At 46.6% G+C, this 12,828-nt stretch overlaps 1 protein-coding gene and 1 long non-coding RNA gene across 2 annotated transcripts; one reads left to right on the forward strand and one right to left on the reverse strand.

Moving 5' to 3' along the window:
* The first annotated feature begins 1,350 nt into the window (after positions 1-1,350).
* Positions 1,351-5,018, forward strand: LOC146357890 (dispanin subfamily A member 2b-like). Its single transcript, XM_084858300.1, has 2 exons — positions 1,351-1,691; positions 4,515-5,018. Exons 1-2 carry the CDS (start codon positions 1,497-1,499, stop codon positions 4,731-4,733), a joined length of 414 nt encoding a protein of 137 aa, XP_084714426.1. The 5' UTR covers positions 1,351-1,496; the 3' UTR covers positions 4,734-5,018.
* On the reverse strand, positions 4,324-11,080 carry LOC146357891 (uncharacterized). Its single transcript, XR_014792321.1, has 3 exons — positions 11,055-11,080; positions 6,329-6,456; positions 4,324-4,682 (listed from the first exon to the last, which is right to left on the reverse strand). It is a non-coding gene; the product is annotated as an uncharacterized LOC146357891 (long non-coding RNA).
* Between the last annotated feature and the right edge of the window lie 1,748 nt (positions 11,081-12,828).

Below are 12,828 nucleotides of genomic sequence, written 5' to 3' on the forward strand. Positions count from 1 at the left end.
GCCAAGCCCTCCGTTGTCACTCCGACTGCAGGGATATGCTGCCACTGGAGTGTCTGCCCCTGTCTGAGCTCCTCTAGCAATAACAATAGCCCAAGCTCCAGATGTATTCACATTAGGCTGGATTCCCCTCTACACCAGCAGAACATCCAACAAATCTTGTGCCTGCTAAATTCCACTGAAAGCACTGGGATTTAAATTAATCAGAAGTAAATGGCCTCATTGGTTTTAATGGGGCTTATGCCACAACTAACTTGAGCTAGATTGGCACCAAAGTATCTTGCATCGAGTTACTGATTCGTTTCAAAGAATAACAACTGTTGGTTTACCATACTTGCATTCAGATTTTTTAACCAAGTTATTTTTAAAAGTAAAGCTTAGTACTTACATGCTTTAAAAAGCTGATTTAAATACAAAGATTCTGATTTATAAATTGTTACTTTAAAAAATGGCTTAGGTTTTTGGTCACCCTGCTAAATGACCTTCCAGAACCCACCACTTCGTTTTCCATTTCTCTCCCCCACTTAAGTAACAATTACATAACCCAGCCTCACCCACTTCCCTGCCTGAAACTTCCTCTCTTCTGGTATCTCCATGCCCTCCAGCTTGAACAAAGGGAAGGGCCTTCTTTGGCAGGGCCCAAGCCAGGGGGAAGAGAAATCGGTATCTTTGACCAGAGCCGCCTGAATTGGGCGATTACAACCCCATTACCACAGGGGGAAACTGAAGCTAAATTGTAGCAGATCAGGCTTAAGAATGTTTATGCTCATGTCCTACCATACGTATTTTTTATCTTTGTATTTACGGGGTGGCCAGATCGTGCACGATTCGCGGGAGCCAGTCAGAAGCAACATCATTATAGCAAAGCAAGCCACTTTAATCCAAATCGTAAACTGCTTGTCCTCAGCCCTCCTCCAAAACAGTCCAGAGCAATCTTCCCCATCCCCAACCTGGTGCCCTCCAGATGGGTGGACGCCCACCCCCAGCATACACCCGCCCGCTGGAGGGTGCCAAGTTGGGGAAGGCTGGTCCAGACCAGAGAGCCCGACCGTGGCGACCAGGGCCTCCTACGGCTCTCTCCCAAGCCACGACCACGTAAGCCGCTTTCGGTTCCCTTGCACGGGGAAAAAAGGCGGATATAAATGCGATGATGAGGACAATGGCATCACACCGAAATGGGTCTTGCCTTCCCTTTGCTGACTGAACTCGGGCACGAGGCAGCCAACGCCCGCCCCTCCCACAGCTTGGGTCTTCGTCCAAGCGAGCGCAGCTAGGGCCGCGCCCCACGCATCCCGGCGGTTTCGGTGGGCGGGTCTGAAGCCCGACGCCTCCGCGCGGGCGCCGGCGCGCTCCGAAGCGGGGCTTCGAAGAAACCGTCCGTCGCGCGCCCGTTCGTGTTCCGCCCTCGTCTCCCGCTCCGCGGCCAATCGGAGGCAGGGACCCGCCCTCGCGGCGCCGCCGGTTGGGAGCGAAGAGCCCCCCCCCCCCCGCCAGCGGCCATGCAGCCCGCCTCGCATGCAGTCAACATGCCCCCCTACGACCCCCGGCAGCCGTACGGGCCCGCCCCTTTCTATCCGCAAGTGCGGGGCGGCGTCATCCAGCCGCCCCGGGACTACGTCGTGTGGTCGCTGTTCAATTTCTACGCCTTCAACTGCTGCTGCATCGGCTTCGTCGCCCTCATCTTCTCCGTCAAGGTGAACGCGCCCAGAAAGGGCGGGAAAGCTCCCGCAAACTTTAACCTGAGGGGTTCGCTAGCTTCTCCGGGGCAGCCGCCTTTCCCCTCCGTCCTGCACTCCAGTCTGAGGGCTGCGGCCACTGTTTCTCCGCTCCAGGCAGCTTTTGTGCTTTCACCAGCTTGCCTGACAGATAGAAATTCAACAGGCTCCGCTTCCCCCTCATTGTCTCTGTGCTGGAAGAGCACCGCCTGTTGAATTTCCCCTACCTGTAAAGTGTTAACCCTGAGCTAACGCTTAATGGACTGTCCATTGCACCCCACTTTCCAAGGAGTCCTTTAGTGAGTCCTCTCACACAGGTCAGTTACCTGTGGGTTCCTTCTTGAAGAAAAATCGCTTGATGGGAGTAGCTGCTGGAGTTTATATTTTCACAAATGGGGAGGCTGCCATGATGTGCTTCCTTCTCCCACCAATTCTAATTGTAATCTGAAACTTTCATAACACATCATTGCTATTCAGATACAGTAATAAAGAGTAATAAACATAAGAGGGACACTGTTCACACGTGCCAGCCCCGGGCCCAGCATCACCAATGTCCCCTTGCTGAGTGGGGAGGTCAGCAGGGGGCTTCTACTCATGTTCTCTTAAACATGAGTAGAAGCCTCCATGTAGCGAGGAACCCTGCTTTATCAGTGTTCCCGATCATGCAAAGGATTCTACTCATGTTCGGAGAAACACAAGTAGAAGCCCCCTGAAGACCTCCCCACTCAATTTGGGAAGGTCATTGGGGACAGGGCCAATGCGCTTGGCCCACAACCTCTAACATATGTTAGAGCCTACATAGGGCTAGTAGAACTTAATGAAGTCTGCAATGTTCTCCTGCACTTCATCTTAAGTCTTCAGCTGAATATAGACTTCTCTTCTTTCATATCAAGCCTCCTTTTTTCTTCATCTTCCACCCCAGCTTTACTTACCATCCAGTCTTATGAAGAGTTCTGGAGAACTTGGTGGCTTGCTCAGTTTTGTTTATTTTGGTTCATCCTAATAAAGGTATAGTTTGATGGTGGATTTTAGAATTGATGGGAATAAGCAGCTCCATAACTGTAACCAGAGCTGTAAAAAAGATGAATATAGTGTACACTTATAACTGCATGCCTATAAGGTAGTTTAAGATTGTGTTAGTTAAATTCTGGAACAGTAGCCATGATAGTCTGTAGCCAATATCTTGGTACAATGAGATGCTAACATTTTTGTGGCATGAGCTTTTCTGTAGGGTCTGGTTACCCTTGGCATTACTCTGGAGAGTACAAGGCACATGAAACCCTTATGACAAAACTCAGGGGATGGCATTTTGTACTTAAATGTTTGCCATGTTGCTGTCTTGTATTTGTGGCCCCTTTTTCCACCCACAGCTTATTGCTTAATAAACTATGTACATCTCTGTCCTTTGGTGTTGTGCTATACTAAAGGCTTTATCATAGTTTCCCCCCTGTATCAAGTTCTTTAAGGCTGCAATCCTCTGCAGGTTTAGACAGAAAAAAAGTCTTGCAAATCCCAGCATTCCCCAGCCAGCATAGCATAGCTGGCTGGGGAATGTTGGGAGTTGTAGGACTTTTTTCTGTCTAAACCTGCAGAGGATTGCTCCCTGAAGGACTGATTTGAACACCACCTTCCAATGTAGTGAGTCTGACAGTGCAGATTTTACACAAGTTATTTTACTTGTGTTGTAAACAGGCATATTAGTCTCTGTCCTCCAGCTCATGATATATTTACAGCATATGCCTCTACCGTATGCTGAATATAATTATGTAATCCCAAATTAGGTTGGAATCTTCCACCAGGCTGAACTGACTGGAAATCTTGGGGATTTGCCTTCTCCTGTAACATCTTACATGACTTCCCTGCTTGCTAAATGTGTGTATGGGGCTAAACATTCTTTATCCCTGCCATTACATGTTCCTGCTCTCTGATGCTGTCTTGTAATGGTGGGGAACCTGTAGCTCTCTAGACATTGGACTTCAGCTCCTATCATTCCTGTCCACTGGCCTTGCTAGCTTGAGCAGATGGGAGTTGGAGACCAACAACATTGGGAGGGCTACAGATTCCCAACCCCTGCCATAGATGATGTGGGCCAACTGCTTGAAGAGATGTTTCAGTATGAGCAATACTGCCTCAGTTCCTATAATTCCCACAGAAGACATCAGCTAACGCAGATTTTCATTATGTATTATTCCTCTACTAACAAACGAAGTAAATGTATCAGAAGTTGAGAGGCACATGACTTGTGTGAAAGCTTTTGGGGTCAAGTGTCGCAATTACTGGATGATACACAGTAGGCAAGTCTATCTGATCTTCATGTTACCCTCTCTCTTTGAGATGCATGGGTTTCAGAATATAATTGTCCACTGAATCTAGAGTATTTCAGAAAGGAGTGCAAACAGGAATACTGTAGTGGTGCTTTCTGGTGCCTTTGAGAAGAAATTACTGTAGTCCCCATCCCCATTATCTGTTTCTTGGCAAAAACAAAATGAGTGGTAATATAATCAGAGTTACATTGCCCCAGGCAACTTGTGGGGGAAAGGGTGATGGCTACTACTTCAAAATATGAATGGAGAATGGTGAAGCTAAGGCTAGAATAGGATGCAACAGTTTTGGGAGCAGGCATTTTATAACTTGCACAGTCTTTGATTTCTGATAACACTGAATGGGAAATTCTAGGTTTGCAGCAATTATGAATAGCCATGAATAGTCCATTTGAGATTTAGGTGTTCAAAGAATGTGCAAAGATGTTTCTGTTGATAGTTTTAATTTCTGAAAGGTATTACTTTCTCTCCCCTCTTTCAGTCAAGGGATTGTAAAGTTATTGGAGATCCTGAAGGTGCAGCTAGCTATGGCAGGACAGCCAGGTGCCTGAATATTATTGCGTTCATACTGGGTGCCATCGTCTTCTTTGCCATCATCAGTGGGTTTGCCCTTAGTAAAGGATTCATCAATTCCAAAATCCATGACTTTCTGAAGGAAGAAGATGAGTTGGGAACAGATCAAGATTTCCATGGGAAGTAAATAACGCAGCCAGCATTTTACTCTTTATATACCCATTTGAACCTTCTCTGCTCTTTCACTTGCAAGGAATGAGACACCATGTTTATATGAGTAGTGTTTTCTCTGTCCCCAGGGTTTGGGTTTGTAGCCCTCCAACCCCTGTTGCTCATGGGAAACATCACTGTTTTTCTCTTGTTTTTCAGTATTTTGACAAGTGTATCACTTGTAAAAGTTTAGCTTCTCTGTATTTCATTCTGAAGAAAGGTGAATTCTGACCAAATAAAAACATGTCCTTTGATTCTGTGTAAATAGGTTTTTTGTGTGTGTTAAAAAGTACTGGGGAGGGCAACCATATGCCCCCTAGACAGCGTTTGGGGGACATAGGGTGGTTTGGTTTCTGGGCTGTGAGGTTGGAAACAGAAACTGTGCTCCCGCCCCCTCCCCCTTGGAGCCAGCATGGTTCTGGCTACATCTCTGCTCTTGGAAAAGGTGTGCGGAGATGGGGAAAAGTGGGCAGTGGTGGGAAGGAGACCGAGGAAACTGCCTTATGCGGCTTCCTATGTGCCTCAGCCTCCTTCCCTCCTGCTCCGAAGTACTGCGGCTGGATGGGTGAAATTGTCCATCTAGCAAAAATGCATGGTGGTGGGAGCACAGAGGCAATGACTGGTTCTGTGCTCCAGCTACACTGCATTAGGATACTCTTCAGTCTCCGACTTTGGAGGCTGCTGACTATCCACATAGGATTGCGCCCTAAATCTTACCGGGACTGAAACATTCAAGCTCCCCATTGGAAGATTTTCAGCTCAACATTACTGTATTTTGTAGCCCTTGTTTCATACACCTGTCTGGGCCAAACTAGAAGTTAGAGGCAAAAAAGGTGTATTATATTTTCAAGACCCTTTAAAATGAAGGGGGGCGGGAAGCGCCAGGAATTGAGAGCACAAGAGTGGATGGGGAGAGGGTGCTTGTCAAGAATGGGTTAATAGGGTAGGGGCCATGAGGGCCGCGGGGTCAGTCATGTATGCAGCAGCCACCTGGAAGGTGATTGTTGTTTGGCCGTTTCTCAGCCTGGCAGCTCAAGGCCAGGGTTTGCGCTGGCTAATTGGGAAAATGATAACAGCCGTGCCTGGTGGGAAGATGCAACCTCTTTGGAGGGTGGAGTGGGATGTCCTGGGACTCGGTATTTCAAATCTGCCTGGAGTTGCTAGGGCTGGGTAATAAAAAGAGGGCTAAAAAGGGGGTGGGCGTCTCTTCTTGGCCCTGATGGTATTAGGGTGTGCCGCTGGTTGATGGCTATCCTGGGAGGCCCACACTTTGGTATGTATAGGCTAGACTAGCTAGCTTTCTTGTTTTGCTCTTGGGAGTGTGTGCCTTGGTGTTTGGCGTTTCTGGTTTTGTTTAGAGTTTTGAACCTTGCTTGTAATTTCCTGTACAACCTACCAGCTCTCCCCTGTTCTTTCCTCTTGACCCCTTTCCCTCTTAATAAACTTTTATCCAACTTTCAGTTGGTGTGGTCTTCTGAATAACTTCAGTGCTAAATGCAGTGCCTACTGGCTTGGAAGGGAGCTACTGGCTTAATTCTGGGGAAATTTGTGGCCAAGTTAGGCCTGGCCTACCTTGCAGGGTTGTTGGGGTGAAACCAGCAATCCTTCACAGTGCTTAACCCTTCTCAGATGTTTCCCCACTGAAAACTGGACTTCCCAATCATATTGAAGTAGAAAAGGAAAACCTATCTGCAAGAAAGCTGGAGTGGAAGAAATTAATCACTGTTAATGTAAGAAGACAGATGTTTCTAGATTTTTCTCCATATCCTTAGCATCGTGTGAGTTGGCTTATGATCTCTGATTTCTTTACTTTTACTGGACTTATTCTGTTAACTCCCCCTTCTCAGAATGCACAGGAGGAGGCCTCAATCCTCCCCTCCTCCCAATTTCTTCGTTTTTCAAACTGAACTTTACAACCCAAAGCCAATGCATTGAGAAATGTATTGCTGGACCAGATCAGTTCTGTCTCCAACTGCAGCCAACCACGTTCCTCTAAGAAAGGCATGCCGGCAATACCTGTTTGCTCTCTGATTTCTGATCTTTAACCAGTGACCGATCCATAACAGGACCTCTCCTCTTATCTCATTGCTACTAAGTTTGTTCAGAAGTCTTTGATGAGGGCCTTTGTCAACAGTCTTTCGGAAGTTCAAGTAAACAATGTCTACTTGATCACCCCTACCCACATGCTTGTAGACACTTTCAAAGAACTCTAAAATGCTAGTGAGACAATCTACCTTGGCAGAAGCTATGTTGATTCTTCTTCCATAAGACTTGTCCTTCTATATGGTGAATAATTTTACCTTTAATAACACTTCCCCATTTATGTATGTATTTATGTATTTACAGTATTTGTATACCGCTCCACATCCAACCCCTTCATGGATCACTAACTTGTTGTGGCAAAGGGGCTTGTGTAACTCAGTGAAGCCATAAGCTATGCCATGCAGGGCCACCCAAGACGGACAGGTCATGGCAGAGAGTTCTGACAAAATGTGGTCCACTGGAGAAGGAAATGGCAACCCACTCCAGTATTCTTGCCAAGAAAACCCCATGGAACCTATCACAAGGCTAAAAGAGATGACGCCGGAAGATGAGCCCCTCAGGTCGGAAGGTGTCCAATATAATACTCGGGAAGAGCAGAGGGAATTTCCAAGTAGTGCCAGAAAGAGTGAAGCGGCTGGGCCAAAGCTGAAAGGACACTCAGCTGTGGATGTGTCTGGTGATGAAAAGAAAGTGCGATGCTGTAAAGAACAATATTGTTTAGGAACCTGGAATGTAAGATCAATGAATCAAGGTAAGCTGGAGGTGGTCAAACATGAGATGGCAAGATTGAACATCGACATCTCGGGAATCAGCGAACTCAAATGGACAGGCATGGGCGAATTTAATTCAGGTGACCATTATATCTACTACTGTGGGCAAGAATCCCTTAGAAGAAATGGAGTAGCACTCATAGTCAACAAAAGGGTGGGAAAAGCAGTACTGGGGTACAATCTTAAAAATGATAGAATGATCTCAGTACGAATCCAAGGCAAACCATTCAACATCACAGTAATTCAAGTCTATGCCCCAACCACTGAGGCCGAAGAAGCTGAAGTTGATCGGTTCTATGAAGACCTACAACACCTTCTAGAACTAACACCAAAAAAAGATGTCCTTTTCATCATAGGGGATTGGAATGCTAAAGTAGGAAGTCAAGAAATCACCGGGATAACAGGCAAGCATGGCCTTGGTGTACAAAATGAAGCAGGACAAAGGCTAATAGAGTTTTGCCAAGAGAACACGCTGATCATAGCAAACACTCCTTTCCAACAGCACAAGAGGCGACTCCACACATGGACATCACCAGATGGTCAATATCAAAATCAGATTGATTATGTATTTTGCACCCAAAGATGAAAAAGCTCTATACAGTCAGTAAAAACAAGACCTGGAGCTGACTGTGGCTCAGATCATGAGCTTCTTATTGTAAAATTTTGGTTTAAATTGAAGAACGTTGGGAAAACCACTAAACCATTCAGGTATGACCTAAATCATATCCCTTATGAATAGATTTAAGGGATTAGACCTGATAGAGTGCCTGAGGAACTATGGACGGAGGTCCGTAACATTGTTCAGGAGGCAGCAACTCAATCCATGCCAAAGAAAAAGAAATGCAAGAAAGCAAAGTGGCTGTCTGATGATGCTTTACAAGTAGCTGAGGAAAGAAGGGAAGTGAAAAGCAGGGGAGAAAGGGGAAGATATACCAAACTGAATGCAGATTTCCAGCGAGGAGAGACAAGAAGGCCTTCTTAAATGAACAATGCAAAGAAATCGAAGGAAAACAGCAGAATGGGAAAGACTAGAGATCTCTTCAAGAAAATCGGAGATATCAAGAGAACGTTTTGTGCAAAGACGGGCATGATAAAGGACAAAAAAAGGCAGGGACCTAACAGAAGCAGATGAGATTAAGAAGAGGTGGAAAGAATACACAGAACTATACAGGAAAGATCTTAATGTCCCTGATAGCCATGATAGTGCAGTCACTGAACTGGAGCCAGACATCCTAGAGAGTGAAGTCAAGTGGGCCTTAGGAAGCATTACTAACACCAAAGCTAGCGGAGATGACAGTCTTCCAGCGGAGCTATTTAAAATCCTAACAGATGATGCTGTTAAAGTGCTGCAGTCAATATGCCAACAAATTTGGAACACTCAGCAGTGGCCACAAGACTGGAAAACGTCAGTTTACATTCCAATTCCAAAGAAGGGCAATGCCAAAGAGTGTTCAAAGTACTTTACAATTGCGCTCATTTCACATGCCAGCAAGGTTATGCTCAAAATCCTACAAGCTAGGCTTCAGCAGCATGTGAACCAAGAACTACCGGAAGTACAAGCTGGGTTTCGAAGAGGCAGAGGAACTAGAGATCAAATCGCCAACATTTGCTGGATCATGGAGAAAGCAAGAGAATTCCAGAAAAACGTCTATTTCTGCTTCATTGACTATGCTAAAGCCTTTGATTGTGTGGATCACAACAAACTGTGGCAAATTCTTAAAGTGATGGGAGTACCAGACCACCTTACCTGTCTCCTGAGAAACCTGTACGAGGGCCAAGAAGCAACAGTAAGAACCGGACATGGAACAACCGATTGGTTCAAAATTGGGAAAGGAGCACGACAAGGCTGCATATTGTCGCCCTGCTTATTTAATTTATATGCAGAGTACATCATGAGAAACGCCGGGTTGAATGAATGAATCACAGGTCGGAATTAAGATTGCCGGGAGAATTATCAACAACCTCAGATACGCAGACGATACCACCCTAATGGCAGAAAGCGAAGAGGATCCAAATTTGATAAACTGCGGCCAGTCACTCGAGGAAGGCTTCCTGAAATAACAATGTTTGTAGGAGGTGCTGAAAGCAACACTATGTTGGCACCTGCCTGATCTCCAAAGGCAGGGAATTCCATAGGAAAGGGGTCACTGCGCTGAAGGCTCTTCTCTGGCCATAGGTCCACATGGAACCCCCAAAAGCATGCCCTCAGTTGACCTCAGTGGTTGGGCAAGTTGGTAAAGGAAAAGGTGCTCTCTCAGGACACCTTAGGTCTCATTTCCCAAGTTGTTTAGGGCTTTGTACACTAGCACTAAAACCTTAAACCTGGCCTGGTAGCGAATAGGCAGCCAGTGCAGTTCCCTCAGCCAAGGAGCTGCATGCTGAAATTTACTTGGAACAGTTGTAAAGCTAACCAGATCTAGGCCCTGCCATTCTTTCCTCTTATTCATGTCACTACTGTTTGAACCCAGGTCCCTTAGTTCGTCTTGCAAAAAGGGGTTGCCGGTAGGGAAAGTTAGGTTACATGGATTCACTTGTTAGGTCCTCAATCCATTGCATTATAGGAGGTGAGCATTTATCCTTCCAGTGTTGTAATATAAGTCTTTTGGCTTTCCCATTTGGTTTTTCAGCACAAATATACCCCACAAAATGCACCTCAGGTTACAGGTCAGTTTCCGTTGTTCCCTCTCAGACTGCCTCTCAGGGCAAATCCAGTGTTCAGCTCCATGTAGAAGTCCCTTGCTCCATTGACTAGTATGCAACCACATACTATGGAACTTTTGCCCCACAGAGCATCATCCGACCATCCCAGGTCAACCTTTAAATTGTGTAGTGTGTCACTCTTACCCTTTCCTATCCCTATGGTGATAATCTGCTTAATTTTTGTCATAAAAGGTTAGGGATACAGCAGATTAAATTGCAAAAACGGCATATAGTCTGAAAGTCTCTGTTTGACCTTTGTTTCACACAGACTCCCCCCACCTGCCTTTTTGCCTTCCTAGGGGCAAAGTGCATTAAGCTTATCAGTGGTCAACCTTTGCTTCACCCCTGTCCAATGTCCTAAAGTAAAACATGCCACAGGAAGGGTCCTATCAATATGCAGACTAGCCTTTTCAGTAAGGGTTTTCAGCTGGACTTAGAAGATATACTTCCTTTCTGAAGTTCATGCTGCATCTAAGGAGGGCAGGCAGAGACCCCTCTTATGAGACTCCAAATCAGTCCAGACTTTCAGATGCCTGAGGTAAGTCTCTGGCTGCCAACCCCATATTTTCCACCTCTCTCCTCCTAACCACCAATTCCATCTCCCTGCCCCTTTGATCCTAATCTCCAGCTCCACTCTTTGCCCACCCCCCACTAATCCCAGATCTCACTTCCCAAATGCTGTTCCTAACTCCCTACCCTAAAGTCCATTAGAGCTGGTCATACCCTTGCCCCTGGATTGGAGGTGGAGTGAGTATGCCCAAGCTTGCTGCTGCCTGACCACTCACCTCTGCTCTCCTGCCTGCTTGCCACTGCTGCCAACCACCCCACCCACTTGCTCATTGCTGCTGCTGGCAGTCCTGGTCACCTCTCACCCCGTCATCACTGCCACTCTGTGCCTTCTGGGCTGGCTGTGGAGTGGCCAGCCTCGCTGGGTTTCTTTAAATTGGATTAAACCAGGATGTGCTTCAGTTCAAGAGAACAAGCCAACAGCATGGTGTCAAAAGGCCCAATTTGTCAGCCTCAAACGACTAACTCGCCTTAGATGAGCCTTCCCCAATGTGGAGCCCTTCAGATGCTTTGAACTACAACTCCCATCAAAAATTAAAACCAAACAACACAAAAATTCACAAAAATTAAAACCAAACAACACACAATAAAACAATTTAAAATATACAGAACATTAAAACCACAATATAACAATACAACCACAATAAAACCTAGCAGCAGTGCAGGAGTTTAAAATACAGATTTAAAACAGCAAAGATAAAAATTTAGAAAGCTAAAATGCTAAAATGCCTGGGAAAATAAAAAGGTCTTCACCTGGCGCCGAAATGTAGGTGCCAGGCGAACCTCACCAGGGAGCTCATTCCAGAGCCGGGGTGCCACAACAGAAAAAGCCCTCCCCCTAGTAGCCACCTGCCTCACTTCCTTTGGCAGGGGCTCACAGAGAAGGGCCGCTGACGATGATCTTAAGGTCCGGGCAGGCACATATGGGAGGAGGCGATCCTTCAGGTAACCTGGCCCCAAGCCGTTAAGGGCTTTGAATGTTAACACCAGCACTTTCAATCGGGCCCGGAAATGGACTGGCAGCCAGTGCAGCTGGAAAAGTACTGGCATAATATGAGCTCGCAGGCCAATCCCTGTTAACAATCTTGCTGCCCTATTTTGGACCAGCTGAAGTTTCCGGACCGTTTCAAAGGCAGCTCCACGTATAACGCATTGCAGTAATCCAGACGAGAAGTTATCAGAGCATGGATAACTGTAGCTAGGCTATCTCTGTCCAGATAAGGGCGTAGTTGGTATACCAGCCTAAGCTGATAAAAAGTGCTCCATGCCACTGAGTTCACCTGTGCCTCAAGTGACAGTTCTGGATCCAAGAGCACCCCCAAACTACGAACCTGATCCTTTAGGGGGAGTGCAACCCCTTCCAGAACAGGTTGAATATCACCTAGCCGGGCAGACGAACCACCCACTAACAGTACCTCCGTCTTGTCTGGATTGAGTTTCAGTTTATTGGCCCTCATCCAGTCCATTACTGTGCCCAGGCACTGGTTCAGAACAGCCACTGCCTCACCTGGTTTTGATGTAAAAGAGAGGTAGAGCTGGGTGTCATCTGCATATTGATGGCACAACAATATGCAAACCTCAGCCCAAACCTCCGGATAACCTCCCCCAGCGGTTTCACGTAGATGTTAAACAGCATGGGGGATAAAATAGAGCCCTGTGGAACTCCATGGCACAGAGCAATAATCCCCCAGCACCACCTTCTGGAATCGGCCATCCAAGTAGGAACGGGAACCACTATAGTGCAGTGCCTCCAACTCCTAACCCAGACAACCTATCCAGAAGGATACCATGGTTGATGATATCGAAAGCCGCTGAGAGGTCCAGGAGAATCAACAGGGTCGCACTCCCCCTGTCCCTCTCCCGGCAGAGGTCATCCCACAGGGCGACCAAAGCAGTTTCCGTTCCAAAACCAGGCCTGAAGCCCGATTGAAATGGATCTAGATAATCCATTTCATTCAACAGTGCCTGGAGCTGTCCTACAACCACCTGCTC

This window comes from Heloderma suspectum, chromosome 1 (genome assembly GCF_057233095.1).
Source record: "Heloderma suspectum isolate Gila_16-S chromosome 1, 16-S_ref, whole genome shotgun sequence".
NCBI lineage: Eukaryota > Metazoa > Chordata > Lepidosauria > Squamata > Helodermatidae > Heloderma > Heloderma suspectum.